Below are 27124 nucleotides of genomic sequence, written 5' to 3'. Positions count from 1 at the left end.
TGATCTAAATCCCTAACAGGGCTTCTTATTTTATTCTGTAGTCCAAAGGAAAGAACAACTAAATATTTGGCATCATCATCTTAACAGTTCTTATATTTGAACAGCAGTGTTATACTCAGAGATTTTTAACTGTGGAGGAGGAGGAAGGGTCTGGACATTTTTACTTATGTCTCAGGCTCTATTCTAAATGAGTACTATATAAAAGGGCATGATCAGTTGTGAGCTATGTGCCCAATAATTTGTTAATAATAATAATAATAATGATACTGATGTTGGTAAATTACTTCCAAAACAGAAACACAAACCAGGTTCATGATTCTTCCCATGATAAAGCCAACTTACTTGTCTGCATTCTCATGTCTTCACAAGCAGAAGAGGTGGAAATTAAAACCATTACTGTATATTACCATGCAGCCCACATTACCTATGCAACAGCCCATAATAAGCAATTCTTAGTGAAAAATACTTTTATGCCGAGTATTGATTTTTTATGAATACCACAAAAACAAAAAGCTCATGGTGCTATTTGCTTTACTTCCCACACACACATACCCACACAAGGCTTTTAAATCAAATCTGCCATTGAGTATGTGATATATGCGAATATTAATTCTTCATTTGTATTGCTCTAAAACAGAATTGAGAATTCCTAGTCTAAACTATCTTCATAATCATCTCTATTTTTGGAATTCAGAAAAGAATACAGTTCTCAATTAAGGATCTCATAAGGGCACAAAGAATTGGAAGGATTTCCTCTCTCAAAAATAATGTTAGTTTTGTGGTTGAATCTATTAAATCTACATTGCTAATTCTTCTCACAATGGAATCTCTTAGGTCATACTTTCTGATGAGCAATTATCTACCCATGTAACTCCTATGTGTTCTTATTCCTCTATTTCAATTCTAATTGAAACTAATAATAAAAATCAACAATAAGAAGAACTAAGATTTTATTTTCACTGAGCAGTCACTATTATTAGCAGTCACTATTGCTAGCACTTTATAAGGATTAGCTCAGATAAATTTCCCTTCCCCGTATGGGAAGGACTATTATTGTCACTATTTTACAGATGTGGAAACTCACTATTAGAGAGGTTAGATAACTTGCCCAAAGACATACAATAAGCAAGTAGAAGTGTAATCTCAACATGGGCCTTATTATCTGCCACCATTCTCCTACATCTTCTTTTCTTAACATTTTTTCCAACTTACCAGGACCAGTCTGACTTCTGATTATACCGTTCCTCAATGATGTTATCTGTATCTGCAATATCTGCAAGCTTATTGATCCTTATATTTTTCAATTTATTAAATATCAACTAATCAGATTAATTTATATCAATTTATATGGGCCTCTCAGCACTCCCTATTTAATAGAATTCTTTTGCCCAAATAGCCATCTTGCATAAATATTCACGTTAGATGTTATGACTGACCATACAACCCAGTACTACTGTCAAACAATTCAAATTGCATTTTCAAAGATAAATATTCTCTTGGTAGTTGATCACCACGGTCCTCTTTCTGCTATTGTACAATATTTTAACAATGACCAAGGGGTAACCTGGAGCCTAGAGGCTCATGAACTGGTCTGTGGACCTTTTGAGCCATATGCAAAATTATGTGTGTAAATATACACATATTTGAACTTAGGCATAAGTTAATTTTGTTAATAATCCTTCCAAACTACAAAAACCTCATTTGCACCAAGAATGGCAGAGACTCTCAATCAACAGGCCAAAGAAAATAACATTTAATATAGACACTTTTTTTAAAGATTTTTTATTTACTTAATCATAATAGAGAGAGAAAGAGGAAGGTAGAAGGAGAAGCAGGCTCCAAGGAGCCTAATAAGGACTCGATCTTGGGTCTCCAGGATCACGCCCTGGGCCAAAGGCAGGCGCTGAACCGCCAAGCCACCCAGGGATCCCAATATAGACACTTAAGTAGCAATGATAACTAGTTCTAGATGGCCTAGGGCCATATTTACTAATGGGGTCAATTCAATAAGCCTTTTAGAGTTCTATTAATACTTATTTTCCCTATATAGCAGAGATAAGACTGAGTCTTCAGCATACTGCTCTTGGAACACATTCTGGTTACTACTAAATTTTCTCATCATTAAGGCATCTGTAAATGTACTTCACAAAAGAGACTATCAGATCTCTCCCTCTCAAAAATAATAATAATAATAATAAGCCACACTGGCCTTTCTAATCATCAATTTTCTGTCCTCCACAAGTTCTCAATACTACTATTTACTTCAATAACAGTAAAATCTTATTAATGAAAGTACTTAGAGTCAAGCATTGTGGTTAACACTTCTAATTAAAGGCTAATAAATGACTATATGATCAGTTATGAAACTATTAACATAGAGTACAGTTTTTGTTTGCCCAGACCACTAGGGTACCATCTTCTGTGTTCTTAGTCCACTGGGCTGGGTGCAGCCAAGCACCACTACCCACATGCATGCACCCATCTATCTCTACTCGAGGCCAGTTGTGAGACCCAAGCTAGGCCAACAGAATCCATCAAGGAAAGGGCTGATCCTTTGACCAGGATCAAAAACTAATGAAAATGCAAGCCCAGAGTGATGCTGGCCATAGCTTCCCAAAAAAAAAGTTGAATGAAAAGAGAAAAGCTGCAATAGATGGAGAAACAAACTTATGACACCACTACTTGAAGCCTGGAATCTAGCCCAACCTGAGATGTACCCCTTGAAATTCTCCCATTTTGTGAGCCAAGAGATTCTGTTTTATTTAGACTAGGAGGAGATGGTTTCCTGTGCTGTTTGCAAACCAAAAGTCCTGACCAATTACATTAAATTCACTTATGACTGTCATATAATTTTATTAATGAAATTAATATTTAATTTCTAAATATTCTCTCCCTGTGTTCTCCAAAGATTATTTGGTACCTCCAAAGAAACATCTACCAAAAAAAAAAAAAAAAAAGAAAAGAAACATCTACCACAGTCTACTTTGTAATGGGATCTTGGATGTATCTTGACTGCGTGTCCTAAAGGATGAGGAATCTCTCCTTTTTGCTCTGACCACACACCCAGGATTATGCTTTGACAGAATCAAGAGCTTAATAAATGTTTGTTGAATGAAAATCAGTACAGAACACAGTACATACATGACACTGTACCTACTAAACAGTGAAGAAGAGACAAAGCTAAGAATGAGCTGATCTCTGCTTGTCTCTGCTCTCATGGGCTCACACAGTGGACTTCCAGTATACCTCAGTATCTTTCACCAACACAGGGCACCCCCATTTTTGTCAAGATAAAGTGCTATTTTCTTTGTTATAAATTTATACATACATAAAATTTACTATTTTCACCATTTTTAAGTACAGAGTTCAGGGCATTAAGCACATTCCCACTGTTGAGCAACCACCACCATCATCCATCTCCAAAACTTTTTTGGGTTAAGTGCCTTTAATGTGCACTGTTGTTTGTTATAGACCCCAGAGAGTTCAATAAACAGAATTGGTATCAGTTATTTATAGGTGGCAGTGCATTCCTCTTTGAAAAATCTGTCTTGTAATAGTCTCTCTTTCTTCCCTCACTTGCATTAACAACCAGAGAAGAACATCCCCCTTTTAAAGCCAAGCAACTGAAAATAGTATGACAAACTCTGATCATTCTTCATTGATTAAAAGCCTTGAATATAACTCAGGTTAGGATGCACAGTATCAGTTACATGTGTCGAAGAGACAGACTGTATACAGACTCTGACACATTGATAGAAATTTAGTCCCTTTCCCCATTAAAACAACATTCATTTTTTAAAACTTGCTTTGGGTCAATTCTCCTTAAAACCTTCATAATACCAGATCTGATTATTTCTACCACAGTAAATTGGCAAGAGCTAAATTTTTTTTAAAAAAGCGTATTTCATCAGTGTTATGAAATCATTGAGGCTAAGCCATGTTCACAGTTAAGATTTTTGGTCTTTATTTATTTCATTCTCTGGCAACAAATGCATCCTTCAACAAATGCACAGTTCACAGAGTTATACTCTGTTACAAAAATCTTTGGCTTTTTTAAATGAACATTAGCTTAAAATTAAAGAGTACCTGCTAATAGACACCTAAGACCCTCTCATGGAGTAGTTTCAAAAGTTACATAAGAGCTCTCAGGTCTAGATTTTCACTATGAAAGGTTACTGTGCTTATACCTCTCTTTCCCCACTCTACCCATCTGTCAGTCTCTTCAGTTTGTTTAAAAAACAGTACTTACGAGGTGGGCAAAGTGCTGTTTTCACCTGAATCATAGCAACCAAGTCCAAAATACAGGGTATATGTCAACAAAATTATCATATTTCTACCACATACAGAAAACTCAAATGCTTCCAGAAGTCTCAAAGTCTCATATGTACATTTACTTCAGTTGGGTCTGAAAATGATGGAGAAATAGAGAAAAAAAAATACTTTGTACTGTGTGACCATATATTCTTTCACGATACCTTAGTCTCAAGAACAAAAGCTGCTCTGGACCTAATTTCCATTTCAGAAATACAGGCAGACTCTAAATTGGAGTAAATTAAAGAATATCTGCTCCCATTTAAATCCCTACACTCCCAAACTTTGCACTTGGAATCTCTTCTCAAACTTATCAGAAAAATATTTATTAAGTAAATACAAACTCTACCATGTGATGGAAGAAAATGAGCACATTTCCAGTTGTGGAAAGAGCACTATTAATTCAAACACCAGTTACTTGAGGACACAAGAAATGGACTTCCAAACAAGCTAGGACTGTGCCTATTTATATATGTGTGCGTGTGTATGTCTGAATTCCATACATCAACATTTCTGATTCATATATATCATCTTTTGCTTTTCAACTCTGTAAAGCCAGGAGCAGCTCTTCCTGTTTCCATTCCCACGGGTATTTTTCCCCCTAGTTTAATAAAAAGTACTCTATTTTGGTATCAAAATTATCAGGTTTTACCTTCATCCAAATAAAATCATTTCACTCCTTTTCTCTTAGAGTCAAAATTATGCTCAAATTTTCTCCTTATTACTATTTTTACTCCTTATACCCTGTGGCAATCTACTTTTCATGGGGCTGTAAGCACATATGGCTTAGTGGTATAGTGGAAAGGAACAGGCTTTGGGTCAGATAATCTGGCATTCAATTATTTCTTCCTTCAAATTCTAACTTCTCTCCCTTGCCCACCATTCTGACCACTAAAGTACTTATCCTCTCAGGTTGAATTACCAATAGGATAGCCTTTCAACTGTCTGTTTCTTTTCTTTTCTTTTTTTTTTTAATTTCAGTCACTATTTCTTATCTCCCCTACCATATTTACCTTTCTACTGTTTTATGTCATTTCCAGGTTAAGAGAATGTTTAATAATGCTATATTTAAAATGCCAAACACTTCTTTTAGGCATTCACAGATTTCTATAATCTAGTTTTCTCTAAAAAACATTAAACCAAACTACCCAGGCTTCATTTGTCCTCTGTCCCAACACCTGGCCTGTGCTGTTGCTTATTCCTTTAATACATCTCCCCACCAAATACCACCAAACTTCCAATGTCAACTGTAATTCAGCTCCTTTATGAAGCTTTCCTTGGCTATTCCAGCCCACATAGAACTCTTTCTTTTCTAGTCTTTGGAAACAGTTCTTATCTGCATCATACAATCAAACACATAATTACAGAACCACCAAAAAAAAAAAAACTGTATAAATTCATATGAGTCATCTCCCCAACTAGAGGGGAATACAGTGAAGGCATGTGGTTTGTTCACCCACATTTGGAATAAGGTGGGCACTAAATAATTTGAAAATTGTCTATTATTTTTCCCAGAAAATCCAGAAATTTAAATCGCTACTTTTCTCTTAGTTCTAGGTCTTCTTTCAAAAAGTTTACTTCAATATCCACTGATAACAGAACTCAAGAAGAAGAAAGCAACTCAATAAAAATGAGCAAGAGAGTTAACAAGCATGAGAAGGAGACATATGGGTGGCAAGGAAGCACATGAAAAAATGTTCAGTATCATTTAGGGATCAGAGAAATGCCAACTTAAATGACAATGAGTCACCACTACACACCTATCATAATGTCTAAAATTAAAAAGATGAACTCTCTCAAGTGCTGGCAAGGATGTAATGGAACCAGAGCTCTCACACACTGCTGGGGGGAATGTAAAATGGTACAGCCACATTTGGAAAACAGCTGGATGGTTTCTTAAAAATTAAACCTACACCTACCATACGATCTAGCCATCCTACCTGCAGGTATTTACTAAAGAAAAAAATCAAGCATATGTCCATACAGAGATTCGTATGTGAATATTTATAGCAGCTTTATTTGTAACAGCAAAAACTGGAAACAACCCAACAGGTGAATGGATGCACAAACGGTGGCATAGCCACAAATGGAATACTACTGGGCACTAAAAAGAAACTAGTAAGACGCACATGACAACATGTAGGAATATCAAGGGTGTTATGCTAAATAAAAGAAGCCAGAATCAGAAGGCTATAAAAAGTATAATTCCATTTAGATGACAACCTAGAAAAAACAAATCTACAACGATGGAGAACATATGAATGGTCACTAGGGTTTGGGAATGAAGAGTTGGGTTGACTGAGAAAGGACAATACAAGGGAATTTTAGTGGGTTACAACTATTCTTATCTTGAATGGGTGGTGGTTACAGGACTAGACACTTGGCAAAATTTCTAGAATTGCACACCAAAAGGAGTTAATTTTACTGTTTGCAAATTAAAAATAAATGACCTCAAAAACTCAGAATATGTCACCATATAGCTTGTAATACATCATTACTGACTACTTTATTATGTTGAGATTAGAAAAAACAAGAACAGAAACTGTTATTTTTGTGAAAATCCTTAAAAATATGCTGATAGAGGTCACCACATTTTTTTTTTTTTTTTTTTTTTTTGCTAATCTCCACAGAACTTGGTTATTTGACAATAAGGGTATTAGTTTTCCACAACCACCAACACATACCAGTCATCCCCAAGTTCCTCTGCTAACCAATCCATTCAATCAGGATTTACTGAACATCAACAATACACCTGGCACTGTTTGAGGTGTGGCCAAACGTACTTGTAAACAGGACAGCCAAGGGCCCTGCTCTCAGGAAATTTACATTCTAATTGGAGGAAGCCAAGTAAACAAATTTCTGATAGGTATGTGGAATAAGACAACAAAAGTAGGTGATGTGTTGTTAGAAGGTGGGGGGGGGGTGGCAGCACTTTAAATAGGATGTCTGGGAAGGCCTCTTTAAGAGGGTGACATTTGAGCTAATGCCAAGTGCAAGAAGGGGCAGATGACCAAAATCTGGAAGCAGAGCCTTCTTGGCAGGGAGAACACTAAGTATAGAACCATACCGCACCCCCGAGGGAAGGGGGCTTGGCTGGTCTGAGCCACAGAAAGGTCAGCGTGGGGACTGAGCAAGGAAGAACACCAGATACTAAATAAAATAGAGAGGTCTTATATTTTTGTGTTTTTCAGGCCCTTGATGAGTTTACTTTATGCTGCTTGCAATGAGAAGTAGCCAGAGGGGCTTTACATCAGCCACATAATTTAATTTACATTTTTAAAAGATCCATGTGTCTATTGTTGTTGTTAGGACATTCAGTTTTCTTCTTCTCTATCTCAAGTATTTGTTTCCTCATTTACCTTAGCTATGTGCCTTTGGCAAATCACATATACCTTCTGGGCCTCAGTTTCTATATCTATAAAAACTGCAACATTAGCTGCCAGTAACCGCTTTTATAGACTGGTTCAATGGGGCAGTGAAACATCTGACCCTGTGGCTAACTCAAGTCTCCCTTTCATTCTCAGCATCTCAGGACACTGACCCATCAAAAATCTGCCCTCCTTACACCCTGCAGCTCAGGCATGGCACAGTCTCCTCCACCACCCTCTTCACAGCTTACCTGTCCATCACAATCTTGACTCTGATCTTACAGTTCACAGCTCCTCTGTGCTACAATCTTCTCTCTCACCCTTTCTTTTTACCACTGAACGACGCTTCCGGAGAATAAACACTGTGCAGGCATCCCTCAAGTCTTTCCTCTTCCTTGCTAACTTAATCTATAGCCAATCACAGTCTGATTCCCATTCCCACCACGAAACAGAATTCCTTCTGGAAAAATCACCAGCACCAACTATTCAGTCCAATTTCCGGTCCACCTCACCCCATCATCAGGTTTTAAACCACCATCTCCTGCTGAAGAAAAGGATAATATAATAGACAAAAGGGCAGGATCTAACCTCCGGCTCTGTTACCAACTACTTAGTTTCAGGGCTGGATTTATAGATAGCCTTAGGGCCCTTCTAATTTGAAAATCTAAGACTACATGATTCTTCCCTTTGGCATCCATGACTCGGCACTATCTTGATTCTTTAAACAACTCCCTGTCTCCTTTATTGGGATGTGTTGCTCATCTCCTAAATGGGGTTCTGTTCCTCAAATTCCTAACAGAATGCACTTTACACTTGGGTCATACATACATTCTCTCCATGGGCAACAGCACCCACATGGACACTGTCTACCACCACTTCTATGAAGAGGCCTCCTAGACCTCCAGATCAATATTTCCACCTACAGAGAGAACTCCCTTAGTCTAAGGTAGTCCACAACTTAACGCTCGTGAATCCAAGATAAATCATCACTTCTTCTCCCAGCCTATTCTTCTTGATCTCTCCATTATCCACGACAGTCAAACTTACATGTTGAGATTCCACTGATTTTCCACACACCTGACTCTCCTTCCATTTTCACATGAGTATCAAGTGCTCTCCTTTCTCTTCCTTCACAGTAGTAGGATGTGGATAGCTGTGATGGTCCACAGTGGGGCACCAAGCCAAGGGCAGTTCTGATGCCCAATGCAAGGTGGGGAGGAGTACCCATGTGTCCATGTGTTCTGAGGGTCTAGTGCAGAGAATCAGAACCCAAGACAGACTAGCAGGGGGAAATCAGTGCTGGAATGTAGTAAGGAGGGCATTTCTGGGGGAGTGTGGCCCTGTGACCCAGAACTCGAGCTATACCCCAATCACAGGCAGGAGACTATCTGTGGGAATGGGAGCAGTCCTTGGAAAAATAGCAGACCCCAGAACTGGGGCAGAAAAAGTACAAGATGGGTCTAAAGCAAGTAACTTAATGTTAATTTCTTGATTTTGATGGCTATACTGTGGCTATGTGAGAGAAGGTCCTTCTTTAGAGTTCTCTGTGATGGCTTAATTTTTTTTAAGTTTGTGATTATTTCAAAATAAAAAAATTATACAAAAATCAACTCCTACAAGGGCATCTTCTATAATATCTCACATCTGTCCCCTTTTTTCCATTACTCTGGACAGAGAGTCAAGTTCCCAACCCCTTGCACTGTTGCAATAACTTAACAAGGCTCCACCCTACAACCACTGCCTAATTAAGGTTTTTCCAAAGTGCACTTCAGCTCATGCTTTCTTTGCTCCAACATTTCAATAGTTCCTCATTACCTACCAAATTAAGTACAAATTTCTTAGTGTGACTTTCAAGTTCTATTGCCTTCTACTTCCAACTAACTAACCTCTTCCAGGCTTTCTTCCCCGCAATTTCCTGTGTCACAGTACAACCTGTGACACATTCAGTGTTTTCTGCCAATCTCCATGTTTTGCTCATGTAACTCCCTCCATCATGAAATGACCACTCCTACTTTCTGCAAAAGGATAAATATCAACTCTGACCAGCACCACCCCATCTCCCCATTTTCCAAAACTTGCCTATATAATTTTATACTGTCAGAAAATCCAAAGTTGACTTTCCCATTATAAACCTTATTCCACTTTGTTTTAGAATATAATTTTTGTTTATATGTCTCAACAACTCCTAATCTACCTATAAGGTGAGGACACATACCAGTGAAAGAGTCATAATTAATAAAAGTGCAGCCACAGTTAGGAATTCAGATAATCAGTCATTAGCTCACTCTCTCTCCCTAGGGAATTAACTTTTTAGGTATTCAAATTACTCTGTGTATGTTCTCTTTCCTTCCTTATACTAGAGTTTTCTATTTCTTGCATAAATACAAGGAATTTTTACCTCATTTCTACAAAGAAATTTCAGCCTTGGCCTGAACACTGATAATCATAAATGCAGAGGCTTCCAGGCATCAATTAAGTAACAGGTGCTTATATGTAATTACATTTTAACTTCATCATTATTTTACTATATAAAGAATTAAAATAAAACTCTTAAAACAAAATAAAGCCTACACTTAACAAGTTTAAAACTAGAAATTCTAAAGTTTAAGATGAAGACCTATACATTTAACATACTTATATTTCCTAGGTTTTCACCAATAAACTTTGGAATACACTCCAAAAACACACAATTTAAGGGCTATATTTAAATTTTATAATGAAGCAAATATTTTTCTCTTGATTTGAATTTAATAAATGAAAGAAAATGATACATTATTTGGCAGGAGAGGTGAAATTTTATCAGTAGATGAGGAGTATGAAACTGAAGCAACAGTTGAAAGCCTGGAAAAAAATATTATTTTGGAGGGAAATAAAAAGTTAATGACATCAAAGCATTAGGGAAAGTGAAGTATTACTCCTAAATTACTTGTGATCAACCTAACATCAGGGGCAACCCTGGTGGCACAGCCGTTTAGTGCTGCCTTCAGCCCGGGGTGTGATCCTGGAGACCCAGGATCGAGTCCCATGTCAGGCTCCCTGCATGGAGCCTGCTTCTCCCTCTGCCTGTCTCTCTCTGCCTCTCTCTCGCTCTCTCTCTCTCTGTCGTGAATAAATAACAAATCTTTAAAAAAAAAAATAATAACATCGGGCATTACTCTAACATTACAAGTATAGAAAAGCTCAGACACACCCAGAATTTCAATAGTGCAAAAGGCATCAAATCCATAAATGCCACACCTCCAGGTCCTAGTTTTAGCACAACACTGCTGTGCATGCAAACAGCCTGAAGTTGAATAATTTGAGTTTATTTAACTGAAACCAAGGCTTTTATCTCCATTTTTTAAAGTATGAAGTAAACAGTTCTAAGTATACTAATACTTTAGATGTTAAAAGGTGGACATACTGACATATAAACCTAGGACACTTGTGATGTTAAAAGCAAAATGTATCAAAGTGCACTGTACATAGTGATTTATTTGTTAAAAAGCACTAAGGGTTTTTTTCAATAAAATTATCACTACTCTCACCAGAAATACCATAAATGAATGGAAGTGAATGAATCATCAGGAGAAGCAAGTCTCATTGTGAAATCATTTCTAAAAATATTATTTAGAATACTGAGCGGGGAAAATTCTAGGTACACTAACAATTTCAAAATGAAAATATTGTGAGACAAATAATAAGAAAAAGAAAGTCCCATGTTTTCACTTGTAAATGACCTCAGTAATTCTTAATGGATTTATTATAGTAAGCACAAATAATCAATCTGATTCCACCCTCTCCTAAAATCATCATTCTTTCATACTTTGCATTATACAAGGATATTTAAATCCCAATGATTTACTCAGAAAGTTTATTAAGAGACAGGGCAACTTTGGTAACTCCTTGAATTCTGAACCTTTTGCTTTATTACAGAAGCTAAGTTTTAAAAAACTCTAGGGACAATTGAAAAAAAAAACGTAGGTTTTTTACTAAATTGTTTCATTCTATCATAGAAAAAGAATGCAGCACAGATTAAGATAAACACCTGATTATCTGTCTTGAAGCCTACCAGAATATGCCCTTTGAAACAGTGAACTTTATATTCAAAGGTCTAAGTCAATGTTAGTGCTGTTATGATGCTATCAAAGTGACTATGACCATCGCCATAAACATCGATGTTGTGTCAACACAGAAACACTGTTTTCAAAGGAATAGTGTAAATTAAAAGGAAGAGAAATCCGTTGTATCAAATTTTATAAAAGATCTGATAAAAAAAAAAAAAAACCTCTGCTTTTCAAAGTAAAATAAATAAGTTTCCCATACTCACTTTTAAATGGTAAATGGCAATGACATTTTTCTATCCAGAACACCCTGGAAACAAAAGAGCTACACCTGTGATTAAAATATACTTGAAACCGGAAAAACAAATATGTTAAAGGATACTCAATTTTGATTTTTAACATACAACTCCAAGGAAACGTCACAGCCACTTAATAGTTTTGCAGGCTGACCTTGGAGAGCACCGAGTTCAACAGGTTCACCTTAAAGGAAGAAACTGAGGCCCAGAGAAGCTGTGACTCACCGAGGTCACAGTTTTGTTTGTGTCCTGGCTGACGGGGAAACTCCAATCTGCATGACACAACCAGGTCCAGTGTCCATCCTCAAAGCTTTACATTCAGCCTCTGTCATAATTTACTTTACACTTTGGTGGTCAGGCAATCCACTCACTAGCAATGATTAACAGACCGATGGCTTTCGTCACCGCTCTCACAGGATGCCCACAGACGGAGATGAGGACAACACACACTTCGCAGCCATTACTCACTTCTATCGGCTTAAAAAATTAACTAGACAAGAATCATTTTTCTTACTTGAAGAGGGCACTCCTTCCTCAGCATGATATTCGGTACGGCTAACAAAATAAAGTAATAACCTCTTTTTTTCATTAACCGCCAAAGGGTGTCCAGAATAAAAGACACCGGCAATTCTCAGTTTTGGGGTCTTCAGACATCTTTCCACCCTCAAAATGTACTGAGGACACCAAAAAGCTTTTGTTTATGTAAATTAGATCTACTGGTATTTACTGCATTAGAATTAAAACTAATATTCATTTTAAATCATTTAAAACTAAGAAGTCACTGTGTTAACATAAGCATATGTTCATGAAAAAATAACTATGTTTCCCAAAACAAAAACTTGAGTGAGGAGCCTGGCACTGCTTTACATTTTTGCAAGTCTATTGTCTCGATAGAAGACAGCTGGATTTTCGCATCTACTTCTGTTTTCAGTGTGCAGTGATAGGTTTTGGTTCAGGTATATGAATAAGATCTGGGTTCACGTGGATAGGTTGTTGGAAAAAGGACAAGCATTTTATTTTACTTTTTTTTTTTTTTTTAAAGATTTTATTTATTTACTCACAGACACACAGAGAGAGAGAGGCAGAGACACAGACAGAGGGAGAAGCAGGCTCCATGCAGGGAGCCCGACGCGGGACTCGATCCTGGGTCTCCAGGATCACACCCTGGGCTGCAGGCGGTGCCAAACCGCTGCGCCACCGGGGCTGCCCAGGACAAGCATTTTAATGGTCATTAGCAATAACTGCATATGTGATTCTTTGGCACTATGTTGAAAACAGCCAGTCAGTAGTATCTTAAAGGTTAGTAGCAATGTGGAATCTGAAATCACATTAGTGAACTTTCCATACACGATTACATTAAAAACCATGGTCCACCCTCCACTTTGAATGGATCTTTTACTGATGCATGATCTTTCACTCCACAAACCTCCTTGAAAGGGTCTCAGGAATCCCAAACAACAATTTAGAGTTCAATCAAAAGATGGAGGTTATCATGAAACCTCGTAGCAGACACACACTGCCTTGATCCTCCACAACCTATAATTCTTTCATTTATTCCACATCCCCCTGAATGGGGTATCCTCGTCCCACATGAAGATATAGACAAAAAGGCTGGATTTTTGATCCAAAAGACACTAAAATACGACACCGGTGATGAAGCATGGACGAGGTTAAATGAAATATTATAACATGTGGATTGAAATCTAGAAAAAAGATGTAAATATCTCCTGATCCTTGAGCCTTTATTCTGAGAATGATCAAAATAAATAGGTTTGGATAATACTCACCAGAAAAAGCTGTCAATAATCGGTAAGCTACAAGAGACTTCATAACACAAAAGCTTTTGTTAGTAAAGTTTTGGGAAAACTTATACTAACTAGCACAATACAACATGTATGTAAACAAAATGAACCCCCTTTGACTATATTAACACCTATGTGAGGAATTTTGGAATACTCCAGAGGAGACACTGAACAACCCCCTGGGACCCACAAATGCAGAGGAGACTCAAGGTCACTGATTCACATTAATATGTTTGAGGCGATGCATCACTAGAACATTGGGAGGGACTTCAGGAGTTGAGTGTAAAACCTACAATTAAAATGGGAGAAATAGGATGCAGAACAAAACAAGGCAGAGAACTAATGATTTTATCTACTATGGCTACCAGAAATACCATTACCCAAAGTAATAGCCTTCAAATCCATAAAAGCAAATAAATATGTTGTGGCAAATGTATGATGCCTAATCATGAAAAATAATAGAGTAGAATTTAATAAGAATTATCAACAAATATTTCTTCCAACTATGTATAAAATATTTCTTTAAACTATTTTGTATAATTTCATATAATGAAAACAGAAAACTACAGATTATGTAAACTAATCAAATGTTAACAGTAATAGCTAAAATGTATACAATACCTATCGCATACCAGATAATGTGCAAAGTGCTTCTCATAAACTAACTCAATTATCTTAACTCCTTTTGAGACAGGTACTATTGAATTCTTTTTTTCTTTTTCCTCCAGATGAGAAAACTAAAAGCCCAGAGGAGAAGTGTTATACGCAAGGACACAAAGCAATTAAGTGGCAGATCAGGGATTTCAATCAGGACAGCAGTGCTCATAACTACCAGGCCATACCCCCTCATACTAACTCACTAAAAAGTCACTTACAAAAATATTGACATCATGTGCAAAATTTCCTTCTCTAAAAGTAAAACACAGCAGTAGCAGGAGACCACATGCTATGTTTGTTTCTGACGAAAGCCATGCTATGTTGCACTATCTTGCATTACGGTTTAGAATAGAAGAGATAGAGGGGGTATCAGAATATGATCATTCATGCTATCAAGAGCTGTAATAACCTATCCTTCAATGGAATGTTTGCTTCCATAAAGGCAAGAGGAGCAAAGTTTGAATCAACGATAAGGAAAAAGAACATATGAACTAAAGTTTTAGCTTTTGGCTCATAACAAAACAGAAGGAGAAAAAGAAATACATGTAAACGTAATTGTTTACATAACTGTTAATGGAATGAACATAAGTTTTTAAAGAAAACATCCACATATTCCCAAATGCTGAAGGAATGAACCATATCTAGGACATCTATTCTATGTTCAATAAAGGGATCATTTATCACAACCATATAATAAAAACAGTACTGAAACAAAGTCCAATGCAAGTATTCATTGTATAATTTAGAACCACCCTTTACAGTCATATCAAAAACCTCTTCCTTGTTTTTTCTAAATATATAGAATATGATATCTGCAAAAAGGAAAGTCAAGAGATATTTTACAGTTAGTAAAGTATGTCTTCTTGTAGATCTTAAAAGTTAAAAATATACCAACTCAAAATTGCAGTGACATATTTCACTTCCAATATGAGTAAGAAAGCAAGACTGTCCACTTAGTAATTTTAGATGTGCTGAGTCTTTAAAAGCCCTCAACAGTTAAGGAAATGATTTATTTGTATGGAAAACCATGACTTATATACAAATTAAGCTACCCAGAAAAGGACGAAGAGGGTGTAGAGCTTGTGGGTAACCGATTTGGGGTTCAACTTCATACTTCACAACCAATGAAGTGGTTAATAATAATAAAAAAGAAAGCTAAGAAAAAAGACAAAGACCACAAAGAAACAAATTTAAAACAATTCTAGTGAACCAGTGTACCACTAAAGAAAAAAATAATCTAGCACTAGTCCGCTAAAACAAATATAGTCACAGGCAGTAGAAAACAGACTTTTCCCGAACACCTACAACAGGCAATGTGCTATAAGGGGGAGGGAATATCCATACATATTCCTTCAAAATCAACACAAGTATTTTCTTAATTTTAAGAACTTTTTGTTTCCTATTTCAAAACAGCAGTATACCAAAAAGGAAAGAGGGGACACTAAGTGACCATCCTGAAAATAAAAATAAAATGAACTGTGAACTGAACAGTTCATTTCAGTGAACTGAAATGTGTTTAAATTTATCAACTGTAAATACTAGTTTTTTCAACATTTTATAAAGCCGCGATTTTCAGAAAAGGAGAAAAAAAACCAACTTACCTTGTTACGTTTTCTGGAATGTATTCTAGAACTGGATATCCATCACTTCTTCTAGATGACAGGTCACCATGTGATTTCCATGACTCCACTAAAGTATTAACAGGAGGAAAGGAACTCAGGTGTTGGAAAGATTGGTCTCTAGCTGATCGTGATAAAGATATTGTACCTTGAGCACCAATCCTGTAGTGAAAGGACTGTCCACCTGAATTCACACCAACAATAGCAGATGACGGGATGCTGGCCTCTGGGTAATAGCTCCCATCATCTGGTTCCTGTTTAATACCCATTGGGAATCCACTGCCTTCACAGTTACCATCAAAGCCGGGCACAGGTGGTCCTAAAATTCCTGATAGAGAATAATAGTCTTTATCATCCATAAAGGAAAAATATGAGCCATCCATAAATGGAAATGGATTTACTGTTGGATTCCCTTTAAAAGAGGTGCCTGAACATGAATGCTTGGTTGATTCTTGTTTTATTGGTACTGAGAATGGGGAATCAGAATTTATTTTGTTATTTCCTCCTAGACATGAGCTACTAAAAGCTCCATCTGGCTCCGGTTTTATGTACTGGACAATGTTAAGCTGGCCAGTCACACCATTGGAGATGGCATTCTCCACTTCCTCACTCTTAGGAAAGGGGACCTCTTGAGCACCTTTCTCCTGTGTGTCTGGACTAGGAACCACATCCCGGGCCACACTGGATCCAGCAGGAGTGCCAGAAGCAGTGTAGCTGAAGGCATTGTTTACAGGGCTACAGATAGATCCCACAGTACTAGCAGTTGGACTGGAAAGCGTGGATCTGTTATTTGTGTTGGAAGGGCTGGAAACGGAGCACCTTGAGTTGTTGATGTTTGCAGGGCTAGACACAGAGGATCGCAGAGTGACATTGTTAGGACTGGAGACTGGAGATTTTACACTGCAGTGACTCGGAGGGCTGGATATTGGGGATTTCATGCTACTTAATGGACTTGAGAGAGGAGAGCCCACGTGTGCTGGGCTGTGCGATCTGGAGCCTCGATTCTCAACGTTAGGGGAGCATGTCAAAGGAGTCCCCTGGGTGATAGGGCTGTGCACTGTGAAACTGCCAAAGCTGGCAGAGGTGGAGGACACAGAGCTGATTCCAGCAGGGCTGCAAACTGAAGATGTCATGTTCAGAGGGCTGCAAACAGATGGGCTCTTCTCATGACACATGATAGGGCTTTTAACAATGGCACGCATGACCCCACCATTCACAGAGCTCCCAGAGTCAGACATGAAGGATCTCAAGGGCCTGTTCACACCACCTAGAGTGGAAGGATGATGGCCATTTTCTTTGTAAAATTTCACCAGCTGTTCAACATTTTGATAAATCTTTGCTGGACTCATGCTTCCTTGTTGGTTCTGCTGATCATAGGTATAGTCAGCATCTCTTACAGAATCCATGTATAAACCCATGGACTCAGCCACAGTCGCCGAAAGTTCCTTAGACTCCAGCTCAGTTTTAATATCAGATGTTAAAATCCCAGACCGATTATTGTCTTGCTGAAGGCAAGGGAGTAGTTCGTGTTTTTCTTTGCTGCTTCCTTGAGTACTGTTGTTTGGAATAGCACCGGAAACACAGCTTACGTTGACAATCTCCATGTAGTTATTCTCATCGGTCCTCTCTGTAGGTCCCAGGGAAGAATGTTCCACAGCCTGAGAAACTTGACCCCACCGTCTTTCCATATCTAGACCTTCAGGGAGACTGTGGTAGCCTTTGGTCTCCATAGCTAACAAATAAATTTATATTAAAAAATTGAATTAGAGTCATTTATAGCAATATTACTCTAGAAGACATTCTAAAATTGTACTTGCTGAGCTATTCATACATATCCTACTTATTATAAGCAATATTTCTACTTATATTAAAATTGTTGCCTTTTTTATGTGCTGTTATAACAGAGTACTGACTATAACTTGTCCAGAAGCTAGACTATAAGCAGCAATCATATAAAATTATTTTGCATCTAAATAAAAGTAACATGTTTGCTATAATACAGCCTTTAGATTTGCAAAGAATATCTACAAATGTTAACTTATTTAATATTCAGAGTAATCATGGGGACTGATGAAGCAGGCAAGGATGAAACGAAGGGCTTACTAATGTGGGTGACTTGTCCAAGGTCAAAGGCGTGATAAGTGACAAGTTGGGTTTAAAACTAAATCTTCTAACTCTAAAACCTTTGGTGTCTCTCAAGTATACGGAAGCTGCTTTCCATATTGAATACGAGGCTTTATTAAAACAAAACAGTAATGCAACCAATGTTACCATATATTAATATGAAATTAAAGTTATCAAGTGGATTATCACAGGAAAACTAACTTATAAGAATGACTTTTTTTAAAAAATAAGGTTTTCTTAAAATGGATTACTTATGAGGATACTGTAATGTCAATTCCGAAAAGTAAAGATTCATGTATCCTGATTACTTAAGGCAGTCCATATAGCTCCATAGAGAGGCAGTATGACAACTCGGGAATGTCAGCACTAGATTCTCCGTATTTCAATGCTGGCAGGGACTTTGACACGCATCCCTACTTAGTGGTACCTCTGCTATAAAGACTTCTAGCAGAAACAGTTTTATTTTCAACAGTAAATGGAGGAAGTTGAGATGAGTCTTGACAATTTATGTGTTCATTCATTGAACAAATATTTACCAAGTGCGTGCTACATCCTGGGCCTACAACCAGTCACTGAATCTATAGTGACAGACAAAACAGGCACAGTTCTCATCCAAGGAGCCCACAGGTTTTTTTCATCTACACAATCACAACCATTGACTCTCTATAAAATTATTTCATAGACAATATAATAGGTTATATTTACATAATCTTATAATTATACAATTCAATGCAACAGTATACACCTCTTATTTACCCTAATAACCGTATAAGATTAGTAAAAGTATTATCTAAATGATATATTGGGGAAACTGAGGCACAGGCTATACAGCTATGTGGCAGAGCTGGAATTTGACCCCAGGTCTCTCCCTAAACCAAGGCATCTCAACCTTGGCACTACTAACATTTCGGGCCTGATAATTCTTTGTGGTGAAGGTCTGTCCTTTGCATTGTAATATGTTTAGCAATAACCCTGACACCTACCCACTAGATTCAACTAGCACTCCCCATATTCAGCTGTGACAATCAAAGACATCTCCAGACATTGCCAAATGCCCCCTGCTTTGATATGTTTCTATAGAAACATATCTTAAAGGAAATTAACACATTCTTTGTAAAACTTTCATTTATATATTCTAATATACAAAACTGCTAAAATCATTACATATTCATTTGTATTGTATTATGTATGCATTTTTCAAATCCTTTCAGGTGTGTAGATAATCCATGCCCCAAATAAAAGTCTGATGTAGTCTCTGCAGTTCTGTACACCAATATTACCTTAGGCCTCTCATTTTTTTTGTTTTTAAGATTTTATTTATTTATTCATGAGAGACACAGAGAGAGAGAGAGAGAGGCAGAGACATCTGCAGAGGGAGAAGCAGGCTCCATGCAGGAAGCCCGATGTGGGACTCCATCCCGGGACGCCAGGATCAGGACCTGAGCGGGAATCAGATGTTTAAGTGCTGAGCCACCCAGGCATCCCAAGCCTCTCATTCTTTTCCTCCTTCAGCCACTGACTACTCCCATCTCCCTTAGCTTCCCCTCATGAAATGAGACTAGGAAGTCCTTCTGCTACAGAACTTATATTAACTTACACAGGAAAATAATAGAATGGCTCTACTAAATAAACTGGCAATAGATTATCACAAGGCTCTCTAAGGACATTTAATGCCTAAATTGTCTAAGTATTGTAATTATCTCTTCACTGTATTCTATACTAGATTTTAAGTCCCCAAGAGGCAGAAATTTTATCAATTTCACTACTGCATCCCAAGCAGATAGCCTAGTACAAATAAAAAAATGTTAACTCTTATAATCAATACTCAATTTGTGAACATTAAAATCTAGCCTATAACCTTTTACTTAAAGAACATTATTCTATGAATTCCTAATCACAAGTCAATCACAAAGCAGGGGAAAATAAATCAAATTACAATTTAGGTGTCTACCTGGTAATACTACCCAAAAAATTGAGTGTGGATAAAAGACAAGTTGAAACAAATATACGGTGAAATGGGACTTAAACTGCTAATACTGACCTTTTCTTCTTTACTGAAAAACCAGTTAGCTGTAACCATAGGTTGAAAAATAGGAGTATTCTATGTTTCTACTTCTATCTAAGAATATTCTATCCTCCCCATAACAAAGCTGAACAGATGCATATCTAAGGTATAGATGTTTCAGGTCCAAATTCACCAAACACCACAAGAAACATGTCTATTCATGCTCAAAACTGAACATCTTCTGTGTTTCATACCCCCCTCCCCAAACCTTTCTGTAAACCCACATTCCCTGCCTTGGTGAACTGCACCCCTCTCTCCCCTAATGCCTGCAAATCACCCTTGGTGATTCACCTAGGAACTCTTGCCAAAGGCCTCCAAAGGCTCCAGCCTGCCCACCTTCCAACTACAGCTCCATTCCTCATCTCCACTCCCCCCCCCAACCCCGTCCTACCCCAAACAGAGAATCCCATCTACAGATCCCTCCCCAAAAATCCATCCTCCAAACGTTCTTTTGGGAAGGATGATCACTTACTGCTTTTTTGAAGTTTCACAGTGTAAATCTGCATGCTAAACTCCTGAGAAGTTTTACAGTGCGGAAACCGGTTTCCTTTTTATTCCAGCGTCCTCTACATAATTTGGCCACGGCCCCCTTTTTCCACAACACCTACTAATATTCTAAGGGATGGCTTTCATCACTCTGCCCTAAAGCAGGAGCCAAATCTCAAATCTGTGAGACTATATGACGATTCTAGGAGAATCTACATGGGAAACAGCAGACAAGTATAATATTAAAGCACTCTACAAGGAAGCACCTTTATCAGCTAACATCACACAGCTGATCACAACTTTCCAAGTCCTGTTTGGCTAGCCTTGAATTCTTAACAATAGCATAAAACAGCCTGCCTTTCCCCACATTATTGACAGGGCTATCATTAAAGAATTTGCAAAAGGCTTTGCTGAAATCTAAATTAGTTCTGTGTAAGGTACTGTCTTCATCTACCAACTTAATGCACCTCTCAACAAAGAAAATAAGGGTTGGCAACAGTCAGGCACAAAAGAATAGATATCTAGCGTCTTCATGGCTTCCACTGCCAACATTTTTTAAGATCATCGTTTTTAAAAACTTAGGAGTATTAAAATATTTTATGCTGAATGCCCCCCTATTACTTTTAATCAGTCTTTTAATCGGTCTTCTCTGTAAACAAATAGATTATGTTAGGCATTTATTTCCTAAATAGTCCAGGAAACTCAGATTGTCTTTTTGGAAGTGGCATAGCCATGGCTTGAGCAGCATTTCAGTTAGCCTGAACTTACTAGTAAATACTGGAAATATTAGTTGATGAATATACTCCTCGTAGAACTTAACACCCCCATAGTAAAGGAAAAGTTGTTACTAAAGTATAAGAAGAAGCAGACACCGGTATACATATCCAGCTTATATAAAATCAGATTTGTCTCCCTTACAGCAGAAATGTTAACAGAGGCTCTCTAGGGACAGGGACAAAAACCATTATGACCCTTTAATTTTCATGCAAATGGCCTCCCCCAAAACATAAAGGAAATTTCAAAAAGTGAGGAAGAGCTATTCATATGCTCTTAAAAACTTTTTACAAAGGAAAAACCTGACTTTAAAATTTTAGGTTTTATAGTCAGTGTTAAACTGCGCTCTTCCATAAGGAAATAGGTTTGCTTTTTTTTTTTTTAGGAATATTAACAAAGATTCTTGTGAATTGACATTTTGTCTGAAAACACTTTCACTTTTAAGCCCCCCCCCCACAGTCTCATTTAAAGCATACCATTTTCTATAGTTATTTCACCTTAATATGGCATCTTAAAGACAGAACCTTAAGAATTTCACAATTTTCACTAGTTGCACGGCCGTCAAAAGTTTGCCGTATGTAACTATTTTTCTGTCATCCTCACTACGGAACTATTATTATGTCCTCTTCTTTTATACATGGGGTAAATGATAGAAACCTGCCCAAGGTCACCTAAGAGAGCGGGAGAACCAGTTAGAACTGAGCACACCTGATTTCTATTCACTCACCTAATTCACTGAGCCACCTGATCTTTCCAAAATCCCCAAGCCAAACTATGTCCCTCTTAAAGGAAAAAGCTCCCCTTTATCTTTTTTTGTAACTTCTATCCTCAGGCATTTCAATGATAGTGTGCCTTGAACCCAAACATACAATTAAAACTTCACAGAACTTCACAGATGGGCATGCTGTTATCATTATTATGTAAATATCATCAATAACAGCACCTAGAGAAATGGTCATACAAATGTCAAAAAAGCAATTTTAAGTGCATTAGGAATTCAGCGCTCCCAAAAACTTGTCTGGTATCAAACAAAAGTTTTTCTGACTTCTAGGTCATAATAAATAGTCAAAACTGATGGTGCCATAAACCATTTTGATTTAAGCCTGGTCTTTTAAAATTCAGTAGGGAAAAACCATGCACTTAAGTTCAATAGTAGGGTACTGATGACACCAAAAGAAGCTTCATCCTTTCTCCCCTGCCTTTGGAATTACAACTGATGCCACAGAAAGCATTAGCCTCTCTCAAGAGTTTTATAAATACTAGGGAACGGGAAATGCACGAATTTCCAGAGCCCCCTTCAGACAGGCTACATCAGGATCTGTATCTCCTTCAACTGCCCTTATCCGCTACACCTCCAGCTAAGATGTGGGTGCTTCCGCAATTGATAGAGGAAACAAATATTATCCAAACGCCCCTTAAAAATCGTATAAGGAAGACGATCCGAAACTCATCCTCGGGGAAAGGGAAGGGTGGTAGACCTCCCACTGCCAAAGGCGGTTGAAAGCTGCTCGTTAGAGGGCATTTATCCAAAGTGGCCAAACTTTCCCAAAATAGTCCTCTGGCGGCCAAAGGGGGTAAAAAGTGGAAAACCAAAACAAAACAACAAGCACACAGCACCATACTGACTGTGCCTCCGGATTACGCAGCCACTTCTCCCTGCAAAGTGCACGCTCCCGCGCCGCGGCCGCCAGCCGAGTCCGGCGAGCGGCGCCCCGCGGCGCACCCCTACACACCTGCCTCGGCCGGGGTCCGTCTCTCGGCGTCTACCTGTTGCAGCGCTCGCCAACGCCACGACACCCCTGCTGCGGAGCCCCCCTAAATCCAACCACATCCAGGCCAGCGAGTGCCGCTCTCCCTGCAGCGAGAGAGCCCGAGGCTGCAACGCTCCTGCACCCAGGTGACTGCACGGGCTTCCTCCGAGCAGCCTGAAGTTGGCTCGCGTCTCCCCAGTCCAATGACACCCCGGGCGCGGAGGGGCGGAGAGGCGGGGGCAGGGCCAGGGCCAGGGCCAGGGCCAGGGCCAGGGCGGGCGAAGTGGGAAGGGAGAGAGGGAGAGAGGGCGGGCGAAAGCCCGGAGGGGGAGTGGGCCAGCTCCAGGGCCGGGGTGGTCACATGTCCAGATAAAGTTCAGGTTGCCATCCCGCCCCCCTGAGCCCTTCCTATTGGCCCGGAGGGAAGCAAGGCTCCACGCTGCACAGGCCAGGCGGGCTTCTCATTGGACAACGCCGGCTGTCAGTCACCAGGAGGGCGACATGACTGATACAAAGTTGCTGCGACACAGCCTAGACTCGGCAGCTCCCTTAAAGCCGCAGCCACGGCGGGCGCCTGGGGTGCCGGGCAGCAGCTGCGACGCCGAGCGCTGGGCGCCCTCCACGCGCCGCCCCCCGCCCCTCTCGCTCGACTGCTCCAAACTTGCTCGCTCCCACCTGACTATCCTCCTGGCTGACCTCGGGCTAACTGGAAAGACGTGAAAAGTGTGGTGACGCGGAAGAAGTCGGTTTTTCCGAGATCCAGCCAAGGTGTCGTTCCCTCGTGCTGTCCACCTGCAGCGCCAGGTGAGCGGCAGCCCTGGCCCAGGCACCGCCCACGGCGTCCGCGCGCAGGGGAGGGCTCCGAGTGGGCTCGCCCCGACCCCCGGGGCTCCTCTCCCCCCGCCCCTTCCCTCGGTCCTGCGAGTTACCTCTCGGCAGAGCGGCCGCAGCGTCGCTGCCCGCGAGCAAGAGGATCACGTTCCCACTCGATTTGAATTTCCTTGTTTTAACCGTGCGGGAAAAGCGGGTGATTTCAGCGCAGCCAAAGCCCTTTAAACGCAGCCTCTCTCCCACCCCCACCAAAAAAAAAAAAAAAAAAAGAAGAAGAAGAAGAAGAAGAAAGAAAAAAGAAAAAAAAAGTGCCAGGGTCAAGAGCTAGTGCTCTCCTTCTTTATGATTTTGTCGGTTCATTTATTAGTTTAGTATCGGATTTTTCCACTAGCTCAATTTGAAAGCCATCGAGGATATTCACTTCTTTATAATGGGGGGGGCGGGGCGGGGGGTTGCACACAATTGGGAGAAACACAGAGGAGGGAAGAGGAACCAAAGTGTTTTCTAAAGATCGAGTGCCTGCAATAAATTTGTTTCCCCGCAGCCGCCCCCACCTCGACTCTCCTCTCGCCCACCCAAACGCTGTAGCTACTAGGCAAAAGGAAGGGCTTCTGAACTTTGATTTCTAAAGACTTTGAGGCTCCGCGTCTGAGGCTCCGTTTTAGGCTCCCGGCTGGCCCAGAGTCAGCACCAGTGACGTACACACCTAAATCCGGGCCCCCGGCCCTCGGCGACCCGCAGCCCGGCGGTGGCAGCTGTGCAGCCAGCCTCCCGCCTCACCCCTGCCTGGCCCCCGCCATAGTCAGAGGGCCAGGGGAGGGGGGTCACTCTGTCTGTGCCCAAAGCCCCCCCGCCCCCCCCGTCCTCTCTTTACTGTAATTAAGCTTCGGGATTCCAGACCCCCCCCGGAACCCTGGAAGCCTCGAACTCTCCGCCGCTCCAGGTAGGGAACTCCCTGGCGGCGGGGCGACTCCGGTGCTCAGCAGTCCCCTGTGCGCAGCGGCCCCCGGGACCCCGCAGCCGGGAGTCCCCGCCAAGTGTCCCAACTTTCCCGCGGGGCCCGCCGTCACGCGCGCTCTCCGGGCCAGGCGAGCAGTCTGGCATCGATCGCACCCGGGCCGAGCGCGGGCGGCGGGCAGGAGCGAGGGGAGTCCCGGACCTAGCGCCGGGGCAGGCGAGGGGGGCGGCGGCTCAGCCTGCGCTGGCAAATTTATTATTAAAGGAATGGACGTGCCTCTTTTACTAAGTTTTTACCTCCTTTTCGGAGGGCCGGTCTTGCCCTGGATCGCAGCTGCTTACGAAATCTAGGTTAGATTTTGCAGGGACAGCCGCCGCGATCGCTCGCCTGCCGCCCAGCACCCCTGCCCCGAGGCGGCCCGGCGGGCACCTGGTCTGCAGCCCGCAGCCCACCTCGGCTCGCCCCCCCCCCCGCGCCCTCGCGCGGCCCCTGCCCTCCCCTGGGCCGCCTCTGCGCTCCCCGGGCCCCCTCCCGCCGCTGTCAGCGCAAAGTGACTGTCGCCGCACTCACCTTTTCTAGGACATGGTGGGGAAGCTGGGGCGCGGGGCGGGGGGGTGGGGCGGGGGTGAGGGCAGCGAGACTCCCGCCGCCGCCGCCGCCGCCGCCGCCGCCGCCGCCGCCGCCCGCAAGTCCAGTACTAGCGAGCAGATCGGCGGTAAGGATGGAGAGGATGATAATCCCGGCCGTCGCCCTCCTGACGGTGGGTAGAGCAATAGACCAGTAGCGTTGTTACCCCGCGGGAGGCGGCGAGGCGGCGGCGCCGAACCGCGCAGAAGGGGACGCGAGCGCCCGCCCGCCCCCAGCAGCGGCGGCCCGGCCCCGAGCGGGCCCCTCTCCCGGGGCTGCTGGTCTCCCGGGCGTTGCCGGCGGCCGCCCTGGAGGCCGGGAAGCGCGGCGGCTGGTTCCGCGCCCGAGCCCCGCCGCGCGGCTCTCCGCGCCCCCTCTCCGGGCCTCGGGTGGCCGGTGACAGCTCAGGCGGCGGAGCGTGTGTGTGTGCCTGTGTGTGTGCGAGGGGGCGGCCGCAGGGGGAGCCCGCGGCGCCGCGGCCCCCTCCCCGGGTCACACCCTCCGCCGCGGGAGGAGGCTGCAGGGCGGCCGGCCCCCGGCTGGTGGGCAACGGGGTGGGGGCGCCCGTGGCTGCGTGCCCTCTCGCCCCGGCCCCCGGCCGCCGGGAGGCCCCGGGAGGACGGAGCCCCCGACGCACGGAACCCTCCCGCCACCACTTCGCGCGTCCCCCCAGAGTCTGGGCCCGAGCCCGCGCCCCGGCCTCAGGTGCACTCCCCACCCGCGGGGGGCAGCGCGGGCTGGGGACCACGCGCGGGGGGCGGGAGCGAAAAGTTTCTTCTCCTGCTCGCCCGCCGCCCACCCGGGGAGGCCGCCGCGCTGCCCTCTCCCGAGCTCGCGGCGCCGTTGCCCCACCCCCACCGTGGGGGGGCCGCCGAGGAAGGGCCGGTGTCTGCGCGCGGGGGCGCGGGGGGAGGTCGCTGAGCGGCGGCGGCCGCGACCGGCCCCCGGGCGGTGACAGCGGCCGACTTGCGGCGGGCGGTGCCTGCGCGGGGCGAGCCGAGGCCGGGGCGCCGCGCCGGGACCCCTCCCCCTCCGCTCGCCGGGCGCCGCGCGCCCCCGCGCCGCCCCGCGCGCCCCCGCGCGCCCCCGCGCCCCCGCGCCCCCGCGCCCGCCGGGGCAGACACCTACGCAGACGCGAAAGTGAAAGGGGGGCGGCCCGGCCGAGGGGGCGGGCGCACGGCGGGGGGCGCGGGACCCAGCTGGGACCGCGAGCCCGGGGCTCTCCCGCTGCCGCTGCCCTGCGGAGCCGCCCGCCGCCTGCGGGCTCCGCAGCCGCCCCGGAGTCCCACGCCCGTCACTCTCTGCCACGCAGATCACCCTTATCAGGGGATGTGTGTGCCCGTGTGTGTGCCCGTGTGTGCCCGTGTGTGCGCGCGCGTGTTCACGTGCACTCGCGTGTGTGAGATATACGT

The 27124-nt window shown here is 42.4% G+C and overlaps 1 protein-coding gene and 1 long non-coding RNA gene across 4 annotated transcripts in view; one reads left to right on the top strand and one right to left on the bottom strand.

Annotated features, from left to right (window-relative positions):
* Positions 1-25758, bottom strand: part of NR3C2 (nuclear receptor subfamily 3 group C member 2) — a 323096-nt gene extending 297338 nt beyond the window's left edge. The window contains exons 1-2 of one of the 3 annotated variants that reach the window (XM_055336368.1): positions 25656-25758; positions 16079-17828 (exon numbers count right to left, since the gene is read on the bottom strand). In XM_055336368.1, the coding sequence (XP_055192343.1) occupies positions 16079-17826 (1748 nt within the window). In that variant the 5' untranslated portion in view covers positions 17827-17828; positions 25656-25758. Of the gene's footprint in view, positions 1-16078; positions 17829-23278; positions 23565-23971; positions 23993-25655 lie in introns of those variants that run through there. The other 2 variants (XM_055336369.1, XM_055336367.1) reach the window with 2 other exon arrangements.
* The window catches only part of LOC129516862 (uncharacterized), a 77780-nt gene continuing 75661 nt past the window's right edge, over positions 25006-27124 (top strand). Inside the window, exon 1 of the long non-coding RNA XR_008665884.1 lies at positions 25006-25070. This is a non-coding gene — a long non-coding RNA (uncharacterized LOC129516862). The remainder of the gene's footprint in view (positions 25071-27124) is intronic.

Source organism: Nyctereutes procyonoides, unplaced genomic scaffold (assembly GCF_905146905.1).
Source record: "Nyctereutes procyonoides isolate TBG_1078 unplaced genomic scaffold, NYPRO_anot_genome, whole genome shotgun sequence".
Lineage (NCBI taxonomy): Eukaryota > Metazoa > Chordata > Mammalia > Carnivora > Canidae > Nyctereutes > Nyctereutes procyonoides.
This window is presented reverse-complemented; position numbering and strand designations above follow the sequence as displayed.